We start from the raw sequence: 21656 nt of genomic DNA on the forward strand, positions 1-21656 counted from the left end.
ATATAGCAGGTGAGGGCAGGGGGTATATATAGCGGGTTGGGAGTTGTATATAGAACAGATGGGGGGTATTGGTATATACAGCAGGCAAGGGGTAATATTTATAGCAGGTGAGGGGATGTGGTGGTATACACAGCAGGTGGGGGAGTGGTATATAGAGCAGGTGAGGGGGTGGTGGGCTACTCCCGTATCCTCCTGCCACAGGAACTTAAGCTAGTCCGGGAAGAAGCATTTCACACTTTGCAGGAGAGAAAGATTTGGGGGTCGGGTGGCAGGTGTCCCAAGCCCTGAAGGTGGCGGCAGAAGGCGACTGAGGGAAATGGGGCGAGGAGGGCGGAGCTGAAGGGCGGGCCGCAGAGGAGCCCCGGGGGCGAGCCGGGCTCGCGGTGAGGCTGGCCTGCGGGGCCCCTCCCTGGGGCAGGAGGGCCTCAACTGGGCCCCGGGTGGACGCGGGGCGGGCCGGGGGCGGGGCGCGCGGGGGCGGGGCCCGGAGGGGGGCGGAGCACGTCTGCAGCCACGGCGCCCCGGAGCTGTCCCCTGCGCGCGGCCCGCCTCGTCCCAGTGCCACCAACGCGCTCTCGCCCCCGCCATGCTCCTGCTGCTAGGGCTGTGCTTGGGGCTGCCGCTCTGCGCGGGGTCTCTGGAAGACGCGAGAACCCGGGATGACACTTCGGAACAAGTAAGTAGATTTGGGAGGACCTAGAGATGGCCCGGGGCGCAGGCTGCCATCCCTTCCCGCCGCATTCTTCCGGCGCGTGGCTGTTGGACAGACTCCCTTGAATGGCTCCTGGACGCAGGGAAGGGAGGGATCACCCCCACCTCCTGTCACATCGTCCCCCCTTCTCCTCTCCGATCCCCAGTCTTCTGCTCGCAAGCTTCTCCATCTGTTGGTCACTCTTGGCGAGAGTTTGGATGATGAACTTTCCTGCAGAATTGTGTCTGGGACTTGAAAGCTCTGCAGAACCAAATATTGGCTCCTGTTGTTGAGGGTGTTCAGTTTTGAGAGAGAGAGAGAGAGCCCCAAGACAATTACAGAGTTTCTTCTTTAAGATGCAAGTATGGGGTGGTGTGTTGTTACTGTTGTTCCTAGCTGTTCAGAGAAAAAAGCACAATCTAGAACTTGCAAACTCTGCTCCACTTTCCCCATCTGAAAATCAGGGGAACTCGACTTTCCCATCAGGTTCTTATCAATGGGTTAGCAGTTCAAAGGTGGCCTGATGGTGGGGGAGGACCAAAAACCGAGGGCTCACTTACTGGAGTTAATATTCCGTGCATCTAAAAATATATATATATATATTCCGTGCATCTGCCAGAGTTTGTTTTGAAAGGCTCAACCTCACAGGTGGATAAAAACTTGCAAGTATGAAATCTCATTGCCATGTCTGAGGAACAGAAAAGCTTTTTGAAAAATATAAAACGAATTGACAAAAATATCAATGTAGAGACCTTATGGGGGAAATGGCTGTGTCCCAATTAAAGTAGGCAGTGCTTATCTACATCTCCTGGTGCTGTTTCCACATGTATCATTTAAATTATTTTAAAATTGTTTAGCTTAAAGCATGTTTCACAGGATGGAAACAAGAGATCAGTAGACATACTTTTCTAGCAGCTTGCTCTGAAGAGCAGATCTGGAAGACAGTTACTCTCTTGTTGACTCTGCCCATGGTGTGCTTTCTGCACAATGAAAGAAATGGTACTTCTCTTATAGGGTCGTCAGGAGGAATAACCAGGACAGAGTCCAGGAGGCTGAGAGGTGGAGGGGGGAAAGTGCCCGCTTTGGATCCAGAAAGAAAGACTAGTCTTTACTTTGCCCTTTACAGTTGTGTGGCCCAGACAGGCTATTTAATTTCTCTTCGCCTTCCTTTCTGGTTGGTCATGGCAGGGAATACAGCTCCTTTTGAGCATACTTTAAGGAGCCAGCTGCTAGTTTGTGTCAAGGACCTGGTATACAGTGGGCGCTCAATAAATACTAGATGTGTTCGTCAGTGGCTAAGGGCATGGGCTTGGTGTCAGGCGGCCGGGGTTTGATTCCTGGTTCTGTCCAGCTCTGGGATGCTGGGCAAGTTACTAGTTGCTTCAATTTCCAATTCTGTAAACTGTGGGAAATAATAGGGTATTAAGGATTGAAGAGTTAATACTCCTAAAGTGCTTGGTACAGTGTCCGCACTTACTGTTAGCTCTTGCCATCAGGCTTGGGCTGCTGAAGCGCAGAGGGAAGGAATTTGGGGTAAAGAGCTTGAAAGTTTTGGGGGGGGCGGAGGGAGAAAAGTGTGGGAGGAACCAAAACAAGGATTCTGTTTATGAGCTAGGAGGAGGGATTAAAGCTCCAACATCTGCCAGTGCAAGTAGGCTTAACACTAAACTTTTCCTGCATAGAATAACATGCGTTTGGCCCATTTTAGGGATTTCATGCTGCCTTCTAACCACAGCACTACTTATGCATCTTGAAAATGACTCAGACAGAAATTCCCAAGATACGAAATTCTATGAAAATTTGCAAATTTTACCTTTTTATCTCTATTAAAAAAAAAAAGTAACAACGTGTGTGTGTGTGTGTGTGTGTGTGTGTGTGTGTGTGTGAGATGTAGGATTTAAGAACACAGGCTCCAGAACCAGACTTCCTGGGTCCAAATCCTGGCCCTGCACTCCCTGGAGAGTTCCTTATTATCTGTGAGTCTCTGTTCACTCATCTCTAGAATGGGGATGGTGAAATTACTTAATTAAAAGGATCTTGAAGATTGAAACTTCAAACAGTACCTAGCAATGGAGTTAGTGCTTATTCTCCATAATTTTGGTCTTCAAAATTATATGTAAACTTAATTTATAAATGTAAATGCGTATGTCAATTTTATGTAAATTTTAATGTCCAAGAACATGCCTGTTAGCTTGCATTGCAATTGTTATTTGTTGCTTACCTTCAACTGGCAATATTACTAATAACACCTTAAATTCAAGTTCCTTCATCACCTCTGGCCCTCCACCCCATTTGTAAATATTACCCAGAGGAAGGGACTGCTCTCAGCAGTGGTCTTCAAACTTTGGTATGCAAAAGGACACTCAGGGCGCTCATCAAATATGCAGACTCGGAGCCCTGGGTGGCTCAGTAAGTTAAGCGTCTGCCTTCAGCTTGGGTTATGATCCCAGGGTCCTGTGATCGAGCCTGCATCGGGCTCCCTGCTCAGCGGGAAGCCTGCTTCTCCCTCTCTGCCTGCCTTGTGCTCTCTCTCCCTCTGTCAGATAAATAAATAAAATCTTTAAAAAAATGCAGACTCCTCAGCCCCCACCCCACTCCCTTCAGTTTAGATCCATTTGGTTTGGGGTGGGGCCCAGGTGATTCTGATACAGATGATCCACCAACCACATGTAGAGTATTATTACTTTAAAAGAATCTTTCAGGAAATTAATATTAAAAAGGAAGTCTCTTGTATAAAATCAGCCTGTTACAGATTTATCTGTTTCCTAAATTTCAAATTGATATTGTTTCCTTAAATCAGGATAGGGCTGTATTCCTATTACTATAAAAGCAGTTTCTAATTTACAAAATAACGATAGCCACTAATTATTGAGTGTTCCTAATGTCCCACAGAGTTTGCTAGTGGCTCTATGTAAAAATAATAAGAAGCAATAAAGGATATGGTGAAGAGCACTCCAAGTGGAGCCAGACTGTCTAGGTTCAAATCTGCATCCCAGCACTAACTGGCTGTGTGTACCTGGGCAAGTAACTTAACCTCTCTGGGTCTCAGTTTCATCATCTGCAAGATAGAACTGTTACTCTCATTGGCAAGGGTGGATCTAGGTTTTTAGAGGCAAGTCAAGTTTATGTAATTGGCAGGGCCCTCTTGAAGAAAAAGAGTATCAAATTATGACCACAAAAATTAGGTGCTAAAGTGAACATTTGTTTAAGGTGATAAACAGTTCACAACAAATGCCACCTTTTTAAAGGCTGACAAACACCACAGACATCAGCCACTGTTGAGGGACTGTGCAAGTGAGGGATCCTGAAGCTTACATTTTATTAGCTTCTAAATAATAATAATAAACCCACTTCTTCTCTTACAGTTGCTGTGAAGAGTAAGTGGGTTAATTCACACAGAGTACATGCATTCAGTAAGCACCAAAGTAATATTAGCTATTTTTATTGTTTATGGACCGCCTGGTTAAATCTCTGACTACCATTGCAAGGAAAGTCTTAGTGTGCTTACTTTCCAGGAGAACCACAGAATTCCCCCTAGGGGAAGTGACAGACCCTAGTGACACGTGCAGAGCCTGGATTAGAACCCAGGTGTGCTGAATGCCAAGGCTGGGCTTTACGGACTCCTCCAAAGACCAAGCCACTTTCATATTTATAACGTAATAGAATTTGTTTCAATGCCACTTTTATTTGCGACTTTTGGCATATGGATAGTGTTCAGTATATGCTTGTGGTACCACATCGATTGTGGGGATACACTTCTGATTCCCTGAATTGAGAATTTCTGGAGTTTTCGTTTTTTATCTGCCGCTCAGAACCAAACCTCTGCATTTGGAAACACAAATGAAGAATCGAGACAATTTTTTGTTTTTGTTTTTGTTCTTAACTCTTTAAAAAGTAAAGTTACTAAAAGATTTTGTGACCTCCAAACCACTCCGGACTGTCTCCTTTAGAGGCATGGGTGTGATTGTTAAAAAGGAGTCCTCAAATGAATGGGAAGGAGGATATCGTGGGAGAGGGTTCAGAGATTGACTCACTCCCAAACCAGCTGTCTCTTGTTTCATTGAGTGGAAGGGGGAGGGAGGAGAGGGACGTATTGAGAACCGGATCCATGAATTGTATTTGACTTCATTTTCCTACCCAGCAATCTCCCCCACACCTCGGATACTCATCGAAAGCAGTCTTGCCTCCGGTATTGTCAGGGTTTCGGTCAGAGACCCCGGCTATCTCCCTGTAGCTAACGACCAGATGGCTGGCTCCATTTAGGAAGATGGGGCCATGGGAAGGAGACCTAAGCATTTCGGAGGGGGCGGGGGCGGGATTCCTGAATCTCCTTATTTTCCTAGAGGCAAAGTCCATTTCCCTTGTTTTTCACAGGTGAAGAAAAGAAACAGTGACTTGCCTAAGGCCAGTTGCCTTTTTTTTTAAAAAACTACCTGGAAATTGTTTGGAATTGTAGCCCAAAAGTGAAGTTTCTTCTTCTTCCATGGCTGAGATTATGGGTGCCCCTGAATTGCAAATGCAGGATGTTCAGCTATGACTAGCTGAACATCCTGCAGCAACATTACTCTGAAGGAATAAAACTTTTGTGCGAAGCATGTCATTACCCAAACAGGAAGGAATCTTCCCAGATGAATTGTTCTCAGCCCAGGTGACGGACTGCGACTCTAGTGCTTTTCCAACCTGTGGTTTTGTGTCAGGCCCTCTAGCACATCTCTGAGGCCCAGACTCCTGAGTTCCTGGCTCTTGGTTTCAGGATCAGAACACCCTCAGTGGACAGGGGCCAAATGATAAGTAGGTTCCTAGTACAGAGCCCTGTAGGAACTCTCCCCTTCTGTCCCTTGATGAGGGTGTGGCTGAGGTTGGCCCAAATGCAGCATCCCTTGGATCTGTTATGGAACCCAGACATTTCTGTTCAGTCAACCTGGGTCATTACAGCATCCATGCCAAAAGGGAATGTCTATGTTCTGCATATTCTGAGTATCTTTCACCCAGGTTAGAATTAGGTTTCGCTGTTTTCCTCTCTTCCCATGCTCTTTCCCATTTATGGACCTTTTGGAAAGCTCTAAGGGTATTTCTCTTTCTTCTAATACTGATCCAACACTGTGATAAATCTGGGGGGAAAATACAGTCCATATTACTCAAATTATGAATATTTACGCAATGCCTGCTATCTTTTACCTATAGGTGGACTAAATGATAACATAGATGGGGGATTCTAGACTCCACAGCCCCGACAGTGTTATTGCTACACTTTTTGTGCAAAGGAAATCTTCACTAACCCTCTCACTCCTGGTAGTGAGTGCTGCTTGGTCCATACGAGTTTGAGAGGCGGTGGTAGGTCTCTGAAGCTATTTCTCAGCATAGTTCCTGTATTGAACCTGATGCTCCATCAGTTTTTCCTGCCCTTTTGTCCCACTCCAACAAATGCCTGCACGACTGGTTCAATCACACCTCTAGCGTAGAGCCTCTCATGGTCACTCAGGGGCATAGCAAACTCTACTTTTTTCCATTTCCTTTGTAACTTACAAAAACCACCCTCTCTATTAAGCTTTCATGAGTACTTTTCTTTCTTTCAACTTATATAGTATGGTCCTTGATGGCAAGGATCCTGGCTTATGTTTCTCAATAAATATTGTGGCCTGGACATCTTCTGTTCCAATGCTGAATAAGCCCAGCTCAGGAAGAATAAAGAATCTTATTTGGGCCATCTCCTAAGTCTATGATTTGGAACTCCAAACTCTTGAGATCACTACTCATGGCACCCTTGACAGTGAGCTGGAGTCAGTTACATATCTGTCCTGAAACCCCACTCCCAAATTCTTATGAGGCTTTGGGAAACACTCGAACCATAAAAGGGATCAGGAATTCCTAACTAAAAACAACGATGACGACATTGGTGTCATTTCCAGTTCCAATCCTCACTGGCACCAGGAGTCTGTCTCCACCGGGAAGCTTTGATTCTGGTTCAATCTCCTTTAAACTTGGACTGAAGCGTTGCCATAGTGATCCCCTGAGACATCAGATAGTCATCTCAAAAATGAAAAACAAACTTCTCTTGTTCTCCTGAAAGCTTGTTTATTTTCTTGGAAAACCTATTTTACAGAGGACGAAACTTCAAAGAAAATACTTGAGATCAATCACAGATTATAATACCTGAGAGAGGTTGGGCTTTCCTTCTGACCATTGAGATGTTAAGCGGTCCCCAGCCTATTCCACAATTTGAGGAAGAGAAAGACCTGACATGAACCTGCAGAGCTGGTGAAGACCTTGCCCAGAATGCTTATTCTGGCTTTCCGTGGACAGTGTCTCAGATATAAAACCTCATTTTAGAGAGAGAAACCAGTATCATCCTACTAATTGTTTGGTTCTCATTTGGACTCAGGGTGGTGGGTGTCAACCTAAATCCTGTACTGTTTCTCCTGTTCCGTGTTCTATAGAATAGGAGGCTCTGTAATGGCTTATAATGATAATTTACAATAGTATCTATATTTTTTTTTTCAGGGGAAATCAAAGGAGGATAGGGATTAAAACATTACTGTTATGACTTTAGTTTACCAAACAGAAATATCTTTATTGTTTTTTTCTGTTATGGAAGTAAAGCATGTTAATTTGTGAAAAACTGAGATAATACAGGAAAGTTTAAAGAAAAATAATTCAACCACCCAAAGGTAGCAGCCCTTAGCACTGTGCTGCACATTCTACACATAGAAACACTTACACTTATGAAAATTAGATCATGTGAAATACAATTTTTTAAAATTTTATTTTATTATGTTATGTTAGTCACCATACATTACATCATTAGTTTTTGATGTAGTGTTCCATGATCCACTGTTTTCGTATAACACCCAGTGCTCCATGCAGAACATGCCCTCTTTAATACCCATCACTGGGCTAACCCATCCCCCCACCCCCCTCCCCTCTAGAACCCTCAGTTTGTTTCTCAGAGTCCATAGTCTCTCATGGTTCATCTCCCCCTTTGATTCCCCCCCTTCATTTTTCCCTTCTATAATATTTTATTACCAGATTTAGTCACTTAAAATGTGTCATGGATATATTAATCAGGATAGGCTAGGTTATCCTGTGGTAACAATGTCTTCAAAATCTCAGTGTCTTAAATACCACACATTTATGTCTTGCTTACACAACCTGTCCATCGTGGATTGGTGGTGGTCACTTGGGAAGTTGGGCTTGATGAGCAGCTACCAGTTCAAACATTGCTAATTACTGTGCCAGAAAGCAAAAGCAGTTCTGTAGGATCGTACGTCTGTAATTAAATCACTTGACCCGGAAGTGACGAATGCTACTTATATCCCTAAGTTATTGGCTGGAGCTAGTTGCATGGCCCCCTGCCTTTGCAATGGTCCCAGAAAATGCAACCCTTCTGGCAGACAGCCAGAGAAATGTTTGGTGGACAGCACTGAAGTCCAGTAAAGTGAACATTTATTGATGCCAGTAAATATAGATGCACGCCATTCTTTTCTTTTTTAAAAAGATTATTTATTTGAGAGAGAGAGAGCTCGAGCAGGAGGGGCAGAGGGTGAGGGAGAGAGAATCCCAAGCAGACTCTGGGCTGAGCGAGGAGCCTGATGTGGGGCTCGATGTCATGACCATGAAATCATGACCTGAGCCAAAACCAAGAGCCGCTTAACTGACTGAGCCACCCAGGCACCCCACACATCATTATTTTCTATAGCCGTGTAATTAATCCATGTATCATAATATGCTGAATATACTGAATAATATACTGAACCAGACCTTTTTTTAAAGATATTTTAGGCTATTTCTAATTATTAACAATTGTTTTATTTTTTTTTAAAGATTTTATTTATTTATTTGACAGAGAGAGACACAGCGAGAGAGGGAACACAAGCAGGGGGAGTGGGAGAGGGAAAAGCAGGCTTCCTGCCAAGCAGGGAGCCCGACGCGGGGCTCGATCCCAGGACCTGGGATCATGACCTGAGCTGAAGGCAGATGCTTAATGACTGAGCCACCCAGGCACCCCACACATCATTATTTTCTATAGCCATATAATTAATCTATGTACCATAATATACTGAATATACTGAATAATATACTGAACCAGACCTTTTTTTAAAGAAATTTTAGGCTATTTCTAATTATTAACAATTGTTATAAAAGTTGCAAAATTTTTTCTTATTTTTTTTCCTCTTATGGTACTTTTCTGTAAGTAGAATTTCTAAATTAAAAGATATGCATACTGATGGGAATGGAAAAATGTTGCAGCCACTTTGGAAAACAGTTTGGCAATTTCTTAAAAAGTGAAACTTAGGGCGCCTGGGTGGCTCAGTTGGTTAAGCGACTGCCTTCGGCTCAGGTCATGATCCTGGAGTCCCGGGATCGAGTCCCATATCGGGCTCCTTGCTCAGCAGGGGGTCTGCTTCTCCCTCTGACCCTCCCCCCTCTCATGTGCTCTCTCTCTCTCATTCTTTCAAATAAATAAATAAAATCTTTAAAAAAAAAAAAAAAAGGGAAACTTAAATTTACCATATGACCTGGGCATTCTACTCCTGGATGTTTACGTCCAACACAAAGACTTGCATGTGAATGTTTATAAAAGTTCACGTTATTTGTAATAGCCCAAAACTGGAAAAAACCTGAATGTCGCCTGGTGAATGGATAAACAAAATGTGTCATATCCATACAATGGAATATTACTTAGACATGAAAAGGAATGAAGTATTGATAAATGCTACAACAGGGATGACCTTGAAAAGGTTATGTTAAGTGAAAAAAGCCAGTCATAAAAGACTATATATTGTATGATTCCATTCCTTTGAAATGTCCAGAATGGGCAAATCCACAGGGACAAAGTAGATTATTGGTTGGGAGGTGACAGGTAAGGGGTGCATGGTTTCTTTTTGACATAATAAAAATGTTCTAAATTGATGGTGGTGATGGGTGCACAACTCTGTGAATATGCTAAAAAACATTGACTTGTGCACTTTAAGTGAATGAATTGTATTGTTTGTAAGTTACACATCCTTGAGCTGTTAAAAAAAAAGATACACCTAAAATCCAAGCATATTTTTCAAGTTTTCAATCAACATTATCAAATTGCCCTCCAGAAAGGATGATTCATTACTCACAGCAATAGTAGTTAACACTTTATTTGAACAGTGATTTGCCATGAATAATGTTCAACAACCAGCTAGGACTTTTAAATTAGTCCAGAGTGGCTGATTAATTAATACAAGTTTTCTTTTTTTTTTAAATTTTTTATTGTTATGTTAATCACCATACATTACATCATTAGTTTTTGATGCAGTGTTCCATGATTCATTGTTTGTGCATAACACCCAGTGCTCCATGCAGAACGTGCCCTCTTTAATACCCATCACCCGGCTAACCCATCCTCCCATAATACAAGTTTTCTTTAAATGAGGATTTTTATCACCTTCCCATGCCCCTACTCCCCGTGTGGGAAAGTATGGTTAAATAACCAGAAAAAACACAGTGAGAAAATTCAAGGTAAGTTCAGTTTTGCTTGCAGTTTCCTGAAGTTTTGAGTTGAATAGTTGAGCCCCTCAGAGAAGAACTGAATACATTTACTCATTGTAATAGACACAATAGCAAAGAGCTTCTTTTGAAGCCAGAAATAGGATAAAATGGAGTGCGGATATTCTGATGAATTCTTTGCTCTTGTCATTTCATACTCCTCTAACAGACAGAAGAACACGCAGGTGATGAGGTAATGCCATCACGGCTGAAGCAGTCAACCCGGGCTGAGGGGGTGGGTTCTCGCTCTGGCCCAGCAGCTCCTTCATCGAAGGTCCAATCTACTTTTCAGGATGGACCGTCTCTTCTGTGAATTTGAATCGATTTTAACCCCCCTCATGTAATGCATTTCAGAATGACCTCACAATCATATTTCATGACTCTTTTCTTCTTATAGGTTGGACGCAGGTTGCCAAGGCAAGCCCGACTGTTGCAAAGGCTGGTATGTATGTTCCGGGGGCATCTTCAACGTCTGTTCCCTCGCTACTCTGTGTATTTTGAATCAGGCCCTAGCTTGGCTTGCAGCTCCTCCAAAGCTTGTAAAGTTGCTTGCGGAAGAATGCTGACATTAAACAGTGTAGCTTTTATAAGGCTTTCTTGAAGTGGACTTTTCTGTCTGGAAAGAGACCTGATTATTTCCGTAGGGCTCTAAGGACAAAGGATGGAGTTTCAAAGCGTTTCAAAAAAATAAAAAACTTAAACTAACCTGTACTTTTTATGGCATTCTTACACAAGAAATAAAGGCCTTGTAGTGAAGTAAACAACTAAAGCAAGCAAAGAATTCACATTGGTAGCTTACAGCTTCATGGAATGGAGTTGAGCGAGGCTCTCGGTGCATGTTGGAGGCTATCGGATTGGAATTTGGGCAAGTGTTCAGGAACTTGAAGAGCTTATTTGAACCAATCTCCATTCCGAGATATGGATTCAGCAGCAGTTCTTTAGGAGGTAGGCGTCCCTCCAGGGCCTCTCTACACCGCGGCGGTGTCTGAGTCAGTTCTAGCTTCACCATGACCCATGGCACAATCATTACCATCTTTGTCGGGCTGGGATGTTGTGTTCTTGTTATTCCCTGCTTGGCTTCCCCCTCCCCCTTCCTTCTCCTGATCCTCCCAAGTTTGTTAACCTCATAATCATTCTTTCACGTTTTTTTCCACATTCACATAGTCGTAGACAGACGTAGACAAACATAAACATGTCAAGAATTGTGAAGAGTCTGGATTTTCCCCAGCTTGCAAGCCAAGGATTGTGGGTTTGTTGCCATTGCATGCATGCCAGCAGAATGCAGGAGTCTCCTGGGTCAGAGACAGAGGGCGATTACTGCTCACAGAATAGCAGTGCCAGAGTGTCAGTGTTTGTACCATTCCTGGGCCCCGTCCTGTTCCCATATGGTCATACGGAGGGCGCCTGGAGACACCGACACAGGAGAGGAGCTCTGCGCGGAGGGAACCTGACTCTTATGAGGACCAAGCCTGCTTGATCTTTGTCCCTGGACGGGCACGTTCTCTTTATTATTCTAGATATTAAACCAGCTTCCCCTTTGCTGTGGAGGGAGATCCCACCTCACTCTTCCAGAGCTGTTCACCATCCAAACATCCTTGAAAAGACAATTCAGAACAAAGGGAGCTAGTGCCTCTGCTCGAAAAATGTGCAGAAATACCAGGGGCTCCTGGAGAATAGTCTCCTGGCAGGACCTGTACACATATTCATTCACTCATGCGTGCATCTATTCCAGCTGATCTTTCTTTTTTTGAATGCTTACTATTTACCCTGCATCATAGGCATTGGGAATACAGCAATGAACAAGACAGACCAAAGACCCTATCTTTCATAGACCTTGAATTTTAAAGTGGGGCAGAGATAGGCAAAGAAGACAAAGTGAATAAACAAATGATAAGTGTATTAGTAACGGAGGAGATGACAGGTACCACTGAGAAAAAGAACATGCCGCAAGAAGATGGCAGAAACAGAGACATTTGCATATATGAGATTACTGATCCTCGCTTTCAAACAGGGGGATCATATAATGACAGCTAAGGCTGGCTGAGGGCTTGCTGTGGGCCTGGCATTATTCTAAGTGTGTCACGTTGTACAATTCTTTGAGGCGTTACAGAGGAGAAAGCAGAGGCTCAGAGGGATTGACTAACTCACCCAAGACTACATGTTTGGGAAGAGGTGACAGAACCAGGATTTGAGCCCCACATCTGGCTTCTGCGTGCACTCTTTACACACGCACTGCCTTGTCAAATACTGGTCTCTTTTCCCATTTCTTATTATTTTCAATCAACAGTATGTCATTTGGCCTAACTGTGTATCCATTCTTTTAGATGGTGAAAAAAATTCCACGTTGTTGGCACACCGTAATTTATTAAGCATTGTGCTTAATAAATTGGATGAGCTTTCAATTTGTCTCCAGTTTTTTGGCCTCTGTAAAAAATGCTGCAAAAAAATTTTTCTGATCATTCTGTTATGTGGGTGCTTTTTAGTCTATGGCCTAGATTTTCAATAGAAAGATTGCTGGATCAAAGTGCATGGACGTTTTACATTTTGATAGATGTCAGACTGCTTTTGAATACTATTTCTCTTAATACTATCTGTATTAATTCCATTTCTATGAGCGATGGTAAATATGCACATTTCTGCCAGCAAACATATAATCACTCTTTTTGGCTTGTCAGTCTCTTAGATATAAAGTGCTATCTCATTGTTCCTTTAACTAGCATTTGCCTGACTACTTATGAATTTAGACTTTTTTCCCCATACATTTATTGGCCATTTAGAGTGGTTCTTCTGTGAATTGTGTGTGTGTGTGTGTGCACGCGTGTGCATGTGTGTGTCCTGTACCCATCTTTCTATTGTGTCTTTTATCCCCCAGTGGTCAGTATGTTAGAGATCTTTGTAATAATAATAGAGATCTCTGTCTTCCAAATTGGAAGAATTCCCCCCTCAAATGTGTCATTTGTCGATTAACTTTGTTTATGGTATGTTTTCCATGTAGACGTTTTAAGTGCCTTGGTAATAAATAAGTTTATCTTTTCTTTATAGCCTTTGAGTTTTCATTTTTGGTTTCAAAGATTTTCTTGACCCTTAGACTTTCAATATTTATATAATCACTGAGATTTTCTTAGAAATCTCTAAGAATTTTAAAAGTCTTACTTTAACACGCATTATGCCTTTTTACCATGAACTTTAGTACATCCAATGGGTACCGGAATGCTCTTCCCAGCAGTAGACCTGATGCATCATTCTCTTTTGCAAATGTCTGTGGTGACTTCATGTTACCTATAGGATAAACTGCAAGGACACCTAAGGCCCTGTGTGATCTGACTGTGGTCAGCCTCTGTAGCCTCAGTTTATCCTGTGAGTCTCCTTATAGTTTCTGCTCTAGTTGGCCATGCTAATTTGAAGGTCTCTGGATGTTCTCTAAGTAATGAATAGAATGTGGACAGCAATAGCTGTTCCTTTCGTATCACTGCCAGCTCATGAACCACAGAGATTTGCCTGATTTTCTTTTGAATTAATTAGATACCCTTTTTATGACACTCTCTGGCAAACACATACGCAAAGAAAATTTGTATTTTAAAAATCAGGGGGTATCTTTGTATCTGAGTATCCATGGTCCTTAACAGATAGTGGCCTGATTTTCACTGTCATCATTTAACCTCTCAGTGGCAGGAGCATGTCTTGGCATCTTCTTCATAGCCGGTAGTCTAAAATTTGTACCTGGGGTTTGTTATAAGCAGATATGGTGAGACATGGAGACCTGGAACTGATCATCACGAAGAAAGGAGTTTATACTCACAGGTCCCTAGGAACAGGAGGCCCCATGCTGGTCTCTGGTTGTCTGGGATCTGGCCCTGGGGTGACTTGGGGAAAGGGGAATCTTGGCTTGGTGTATGAGAGCTTGACAAAGGAGGTGGCTGGGAGTGTGGGCTCTGGACGGGTGGGTTGTGTGTCAAAGGTGGGCTCACGCAGGAGTAGTTTGCTGTCTCTAGGCATTAGCTTGCCCTGGGAGGGACAGTCTCTCCAGGAGCAAGGCCCCAAATGCCAGAGCATCAAGAACATAGAAAATATAGTCAACCAGTATGGTGCTGAGCGTTGTTACCTCACTGAGGGCTAGTTACATATGTGTCTGGCTCCTTTGTCCCGACTCTAGCCATTGTGGTTTATTTTTTGTTAGGAGGTGTATAGAGTAAGGTTTTTTGTTTTGTTTTGTTTTGTTTAGTTTTACAATCTTTTCTTTTTTTTTTAATTTTATTTTATTATGTTAGTCACCATACAATACAGCATTAGATTTTGATGTAGTGATCCACAATTCATTGTTTTCGTATAACATAGAATAGGGTTTTTTTCTTAACATAGAAGTGATAATTGCATTTTATGTTTCCTCTCCTCTAATCATAATGAAACGTTGCTCAGTAGAATGTATTACCACAAACAGGCAATTCAGAGCTGATGCCACCCTCTGTCTATAGAGGCGTAAAACTGTGTCACCCAGGTGGCAAATACAGTCCCCAGGGAGGTGCCTTGTCTAAAAGTCTTCTGCTTCATGTAACAGCAACATGGGCTGGTTGTTTTTCTCAAAAAGGAGAGACATGAAGGTGCCATGAAGGTCTCTGGACCCAGAGTCCACCAAGTGCCCAGTGCCAACCTTCTTCTTTATAAAGTGAGGGGATGCTGAGTTACGTGATTTCTGTGGTTCTCTACCATCTCCAAAATTATTTCTTCTAATGGTCACTAGGGAACCGTTAGACCAGAATAAAACAACAAAAGGTTAATCTTCTGGGAAGAGTCCTGGTTCTGACCAAACATTGCTCAGTTAACTTCCAGATGGCATCTTGGGTAATTCAGGACATCCTCTGGGTGGCTTGATTTTAAGTGACTCACATGAGTCACACAGAAGGCTTTGGTCCCTTGAGCAGCTAATTAAGACACTCCCTGCTTCAAACTGCTTTTCCATCTGTTTAGCCTTTGTAGGAAAAATAATGAAGAAGCTGTTTTGTCACAGGAAGACTTGACTTTGCCTCCGATTTTCCAGTTGACATCCCCAAATGAAATAATGAGTTAACTATAAATATGGAAAGCATGTTGGATTTTTAAGAACCGTGCACTGGGAAAAACTGAAGCAACTATTTTATATCCTTCCTTTAATGACAAATTTTCACGAACCTCTGCCATTCCAAGTTCTGTCCTTGGCTTTGGGCATGTCGGTTTCCTGACAGTCTTGTGTACCCGTCCAGTGTTCTCACAATGCACCCCCTTTCTAATTAAACTGCTCGATTCTTTGTTCCAGGAATGTGCTAAGGCTCATTCCTGCTTCTCTGCCTTTTGTGTTTTTAGAATGTTCTTTTTGTTCTCCTTCACCACATAAAAATTCTACATTTATTTTAAAACCTTTTCTTACTTTTACAGACCTCACTGATTTCTCTTTCTTATGAATTCTGGAAGGTCTTCAGGCAATGAGTGAATATGTACATCTCTATATATCTTCCTATGTTGCTTTCTATGTTTTGCCCTTTCTTCCCAATGTGATCATAGGTGCCTTGAGAGAAGGATCCATGTGTAGTGGATCTCAGTCCTTCATGGAATTTAATCTAGAGGAGTGGTTCATAAATTCGAGTTAATTACCATTTCTTTTGGGGGGGATGTGTGTTTTTCTTTCATTGTTCAAGGTTCAAAAATTCAATTCCATTAATGTTCTTGAGTTTTACTCTATGCTGACAGCTATGGGTAAAAAATAAATAAATAAATAAAAGGAAGAAGTCATGGTCCCTGTTCTGTGTATGGTCTCATAGGGACAGGAGAAGGGATGAGCAGCTTGGGGGTGGGGTGGATAATGCGCATAAGTGGCTTTAGTAGATTGTAGGCTGAGGGTGCTGTCCAGTAGGGCAAGGGCCACGAGGCATAAGTAACAGTGGGGTCTCCTGTGGGAAAATAGTAACTGGGCAGAAGCAATAAAACTAAAATAGTTTCTTGAAACTTTTCTCAATCTGTCTCTTGGGCCCATAAACTGTGTGTCCTATTTTTGATGTAGTACTGTGGAAAATGTCTACCATATCCATAATCTTAATTTGAGGCCAAAAAAAAAAAAAAAAACCCCACAATGTTTCAGCTTAGTGTTTTGTCAGATGTCTTCTAATTTCACATTTGAATTTTAAGTTTAATGAAATGATAATTGACAATTATCTCATGAATAAGGACAAATTAACATGACATTACAAACAGTCTCAAGGGTACCAAGTGAAGAAAATTTCATATTATTGTCAGAACAGTGCTGGGCAAGGATTACCTACTGAAGGAGCTGGATTTCACTTGGAATGGTCTACAGCTGGGGCTGTGTACTGTGTTCCTCTAAGTTGGGAACTTACTAAGTTCTTTTCCCGATTATTACTCTACTTTTATGTAAAAGAAATAAGCGGTGGGTCACTGTGGCCCAGGTTCAAAGATTAAATGAATTCAACTCCACCTCTCAGTGGCAAGAAAAAGAATTTGTGGTCATCAAAAAATTTTGTTCAATTTTTTCATTACTGTATTAAAATGCGTATAACACAAAAGTTACCTTTTAAGCCATTGTAAAGTGTACAGTTCAGTGGTATTAAGTACATTCACACAGTCATACAAACATCACCACCATCAATCTCCAGTCACCCATTAAACACTAACTCCCCATTCCCCCCTACTCCCAGCCCCTGGCAACCACCATTTTCCTTTCTGTCTCAATGAATTTGATTACTCTAGGTATTTCATGCAAGTGGAACCATACAGTATTTGTCCTTTGGTGACTGATTTATTTCACTTAGCATAATGTCTTCAAAATTCATCCATGTTGGGGCACCTGGGTTGTTCAGTCAGTTAAGCATCTGACTCTTGGTTTCAGCTCAGGTCATGGTTGTGGGACTGAGCCCCGCACTGGGCTCTACACTCAGCTTGGAGTCTGCTTGAGATTCTCTCTCTCCCTCTCCCTCTGCCTCTCCCCCTGCTTACGCCCTCTCTCTCTAAAATAAATAAATCTTAAAAAAAAATTCATCCAGGGGCACCTGGGTGGCTCAGTCATTAAGCATCTGCCTTCAGCTCAGGACATGATCCCAGAGTCCTGGGATCGAGCCCTGCATCGGGCTCCCTGCTCGGCAGGAAGCCTGCTTCTCCCTCTCCCACTCCCCCTGCTTGTGTTCCCTCTCTCGCTGTCTTTCCCTCTGTCAAATAAATAAAAATCTTTAAAAAGACTTTTTAAAAAATTCATCCATCTTGTAGCATGGGTCAGAATTTCCTTCCTTTTTAATATTCCATTATATGTATAAACCACATTTTGTTTATCCCTCCATCTGTCAATGGACACAGGTTGCTTCCACATTTTAGCTACTGTGAATAATGTGGTGCTGAACATAGGTGTAGAGATGGTGGTCACTTTTAATCTAGTAGAACAGAGGACATGAATGAGCAGAATAAGCTTGGAATAAGGAAAAATCTAGTAAAAACACAGTGAAATGGCTGCTCACTCTCAGCCATAGGGTCTGTGAGATAGTTGGGATTGGTAGGCGTGGGGAGCTGTTCGTATAGGACTTGGGTCTGATCTAGAGCATCAGCCACCATTAATTAGTTCCAGCAGCTATGGTCATGTGGCAATGTGCATCCAGAGTTGCCCCCACTATCTGTTTCAAGAGAAATGGGCATTATGGATTTTGATGCGAACTTTCCAATTTTTAAATGTTGTCCCCCTAAATGAAAAATTTTAAAAGACTGTGCAAGTCAAATAAAAATGCCTGTGGTCTATGTAATTTGAGATTTCTTCCTAAAACACACCACTCAGTAAAGGTATGCAAATGACTGATATCAGGGTTTTATCTCTTTAAATAGTGCAGACCAGGGATCAGCAAACTTTTACTTAAAGGCGTAGATAGTAAGTACTTCAGGCTTTGCAAGACTATGTAGTCTGTCACAATTACAGAGCTACTCAACCATTCTACCCTGTAACATGAAAGTAGGTAGCCACAGATAATATGCAGATGAATGGATATAAATGAATTTCTGTTCCAATAAAACTTTATTTACAAAATCCTGTGGGCCTGCCTGCTATAGTTTGCCGACGCCTGGTGTAGACGAGTCAGAAGGCTGGGACATCTGAAGGAAGTTTCACATGATCAGGAAAAATAATTATAAAGGGTTGATGGGGGATAGAGGACTCGTTAATTAAAATATAGTGCATCTATGAAAAGAAAGTGCTGTGCATCCATTAAAAGAAGAATGAGAGGGATTGGTTTGTACGGTGGCAGATTGCATTTTTTCAAAGATAGTGGCCCTTTGATATTCCACTCCTCCCATTGAGATCTGCCTTTGAAATCAAATGTGCTTTTGTGACTCTTTCGCCCGGTAGAGTATGTTAGGGCATAAAAGGGGATATAGCTTCCACCTCAATGTTGGGAAATGTGCACTCATGAAGCCTCTGGCTTCCACATCATCAGTTGGACTAATGTGTGTGTAGTCCATGCTGTGAGTTAGCCTGAACTTGACCATGTGGAAGGACCACGTAGAGGGGCCCTGGGACAACATGAGATAGAGAGATGCCAGTCAGCCCTGAGCCGCTTCAGGAGCTCACTCTTCCAGCTCCAGCCACCTTCTGACTGGCTCCCCCTCCCCGGCCAAGCCTTTCTAGAATTCCTGACCACAGAAACCACAAGAGAAAAATGCCATGATTGCTACTGTTAAACCACTAAGTTTTAGAGTGGTTTGTTATGCAGCATGAGATAATTGGAACATGTACAGATACAGAAAGATGAACACACTGTATTATTAGGTGAAATTAAAGCAAATCAATACAGCATGTATTTATGGAAGGATATACCAAAAACTGTTAATTTAAGTATTGCTTCTGGGAAACAGAACTTAGATCTAGGGTGGGAGGGAGACCATTGTGTTTCCTTTTATTTTCTGTGTAATTTGAAAGTTTTACCATGTGCATCTGTTACTTGATATTTTTTAAAAAACTGGTTTCCATTTTAAATAAAGTGGAAAATGATAACTAGAATTTTCTGAGTTCATGGGATTTTTCTCTCTTTCTTTTTTTAAGCATTGGCTCCTTTTTACCCAATGTATGTATAGAAATTAGAGTTGTGTGCAGTGGTATTGAGATGCTTCACAAATTCACATTATAAGAATATAAGGATACTGGAGATAAAAGAATATGTTGAAACATGGATAATTTAGGAAGAAAACCTATCTCCAGGGAAACCCTAAGTAAAAGTAAAACACTGCATCTCAATTTATGCTTTAATTTATCTCAGGGTTCCATTTTGGAAAGATGAGGAGATACAAATTTTAATTTAAAAAAAACCAACGGGTTATTGTGCTCTTGAGATCATTACCATTACCACCTTCTCCAGCCTTATTCTCATTGTCCTTACTGAAATATGGTGTGTGTGTGTCTGTGTGTGTGTATTCTTAAAGATTTATTTATTTAATTTAGAGAGAGCATTAGCACATGCACAAATGGGGGGAGGGGCAGAGGGAGAGAGAGAATCTCAGGCAGGCTCCACGTTCAGCACAGAGCCATATGCAGGGCTTGATCCCACAGACCTGATTGAGATCATGACCTGAGCAGAAATCAAGAGTCAGATGCTTAACCAACTGAGCTACCCAGACGCCCTGAATTGTGGAATATATATATTTTTATTTTTTTCTTTTCTTTTATTATGTTATGTTAATCACCATACATTACATCATTAGTTTTTGATGTAGTCTTCCATGATTCATTGTTAGCGTATAACACCCAGTGCTCCATTCAATACGTGCCCTCTTTAATACCCATCAGCAGGCTAACCCATCCCCCCACCCCACCCCTAGAACCCTCAGTTTGTTTGTCAGAGTCCATAGTTTCTCATGGTTCGTCTCCCCCTCTGATTTCCCCGCCCTTCATTTTTCCCTTCCTACTATCGTCTTCTTTTTTTTAACATATAATGTAATATTTGTTTCAGGGGTACAGGTCTGTGATTCAAAGAGTCTTACACAATTCACAGCGCTCACCATAGCACATACCCTCCCCAATGTCTATCACCCAGCCACCCCATCCCTCCCACCCCCACCACTCCAGCCACCCTCAGTTTGTTTCCTGAGATTAAGAATTCCTCATATCAGTGAGATCATATGACACATGTCTTTCTCTGATTGACTTATTTTGCTCAGCATAATACCCTCCAGTTCCATCCATGTCATTGCAAATGGCAAGATTTCATTCCTTTTGATGGTTGCATAATATTCCATTGTATATATATACACATCTTCTTTATCCATTCATCTGTCGATGGACATCTTGGCTCTTTCCACAGTTTGGCTATTGTGGACATTGCTGCTATAACCATCGGGGTGCACGTACCCCTTCGGATCCCTACTTTTGTATCTTTGGGGTAAATACCCAGTAGTGCAATTGCTGGACCATATGGTAGCTCTATTTTCAACTTTTTGAGGAACCTCCATACAGTTTTCCAGAGTGGCTGCACCAGCTTGCATTCCCACCAACAGTGTAGGAGGGTTCCCCTTTCTCCGCATCCCCGCCAACATCTGTCGTTTCCTGACTTGTTAATTTTAGCCATTCTGACTGGTGTGAGGTGGTATCTCATTGAGGTTTTGATTTGGATTTCCCTGATGCTGAGTGATGTTGAGCACTTTTTCATGTGTCTGTTGGCCATTTGGATGTCTTCTTTGGAAAAATGTCTGTTCATGTCTTCTGCCCATTTCTTGATTGGATTCTTTGTTCTTTGGGTGTTGAGTTTGATAAGTTCTTTATAGATTTTGGATACTAGCCCTTTATCTGATATGTCATTTGCAAATATCTTCTCCCATTCTGTCAGTTGTCTTTTGGTTTTGTTGACTGTTTCTTTTGCTGTGAAAAAGCTTTTTATCTTGATGAAGTCCCAATAGTTCATTTTTGCCCTTGCTTCCCTTGCCTTTGGTGATGTTTCTAGGAAGAAGTGGCTGCGGCTGAGGTTGAAGAGGTTGCTGCCTGTGTTCTCCTTTAGGATTTTGATGGACTCCTGTCTCACATTGAGGTCTTTCAACCATTTGGAGTCTATTTTTGTGTGTGGTGTAAGGAAATGGTCCAGTTTCATTCTTCTGCATGTGGCTGTCCAATTTTCCCAATACCATTTGTTGAAGAGACTGTCTTTTTTCTGTTGGGCATTCTTTCCTGCTTTGTCGAAGATTAGTTGACCATAGAGTTGAGGGTCCATTTCTGGGCTCTCTATTCTGTTCCATTGATCTATGTGTCTGTTTTTTTGTCAGTACCATACTGTCTTGATGATGACAGCTTTGTAATAGAGCTTGAAGTCTGGAATTGTGATGCCACCAGCTTTGCTTTTCTTTTTCAAATTCCTCTGGCTATTCAGGGTCTTTTCTGGTCCTATACAAATTTTAGGATTATTTGTTCCATTTCTTTGAAAAAAGTGGATGGTCTTTTGAT

The 21656-nt window shown here is 42.1% G+C and overlaps 1 protein-coding gene across 1 annotated transcript in view; it reads left to right on the top strand.

Moving 5' to 3' along the window:
* The first annotated feature begins 501 nt into the window (after positions 1-501).
* The window catches only part of ITIH5 (inter-alpha-trypsin inhibitor heavy chain 5), a 77692-nt gene continuing 56537 nt past the window's right edge, over positions 502-21656 (top strand). Inside the window, exons 1-2 of the mRNA XM_035021688.1 lie at positions 502-676; positions 10608-10652. Of these exons, the coding sequence (XP_034877579.1) occupies positions 587-676; positions 10608-10652 (135 nt within the window). The 5' untranslated portion in view covers positions 502-586. The remainder of the gene's footprint in view (positions 677-10607; positions 10653-21656) is intronic.

The sequence above is a fragment of the Mirounga leonina genome, unplaced genomic scaffold (genome assembly GCF_011800145.1).
Source record: "Mirounga leonina isolate KUSES-001 unplaced genomic scaffold, KU_Mleo_1.0 Mir_175, whole genome shotgun sequence".
Taxonomy (NCBI): Eukaryota; Metazoa; Chordata; class Mammalia; order Carnivora; family Phocidae; genus Mirounga; species Mirounga leonina.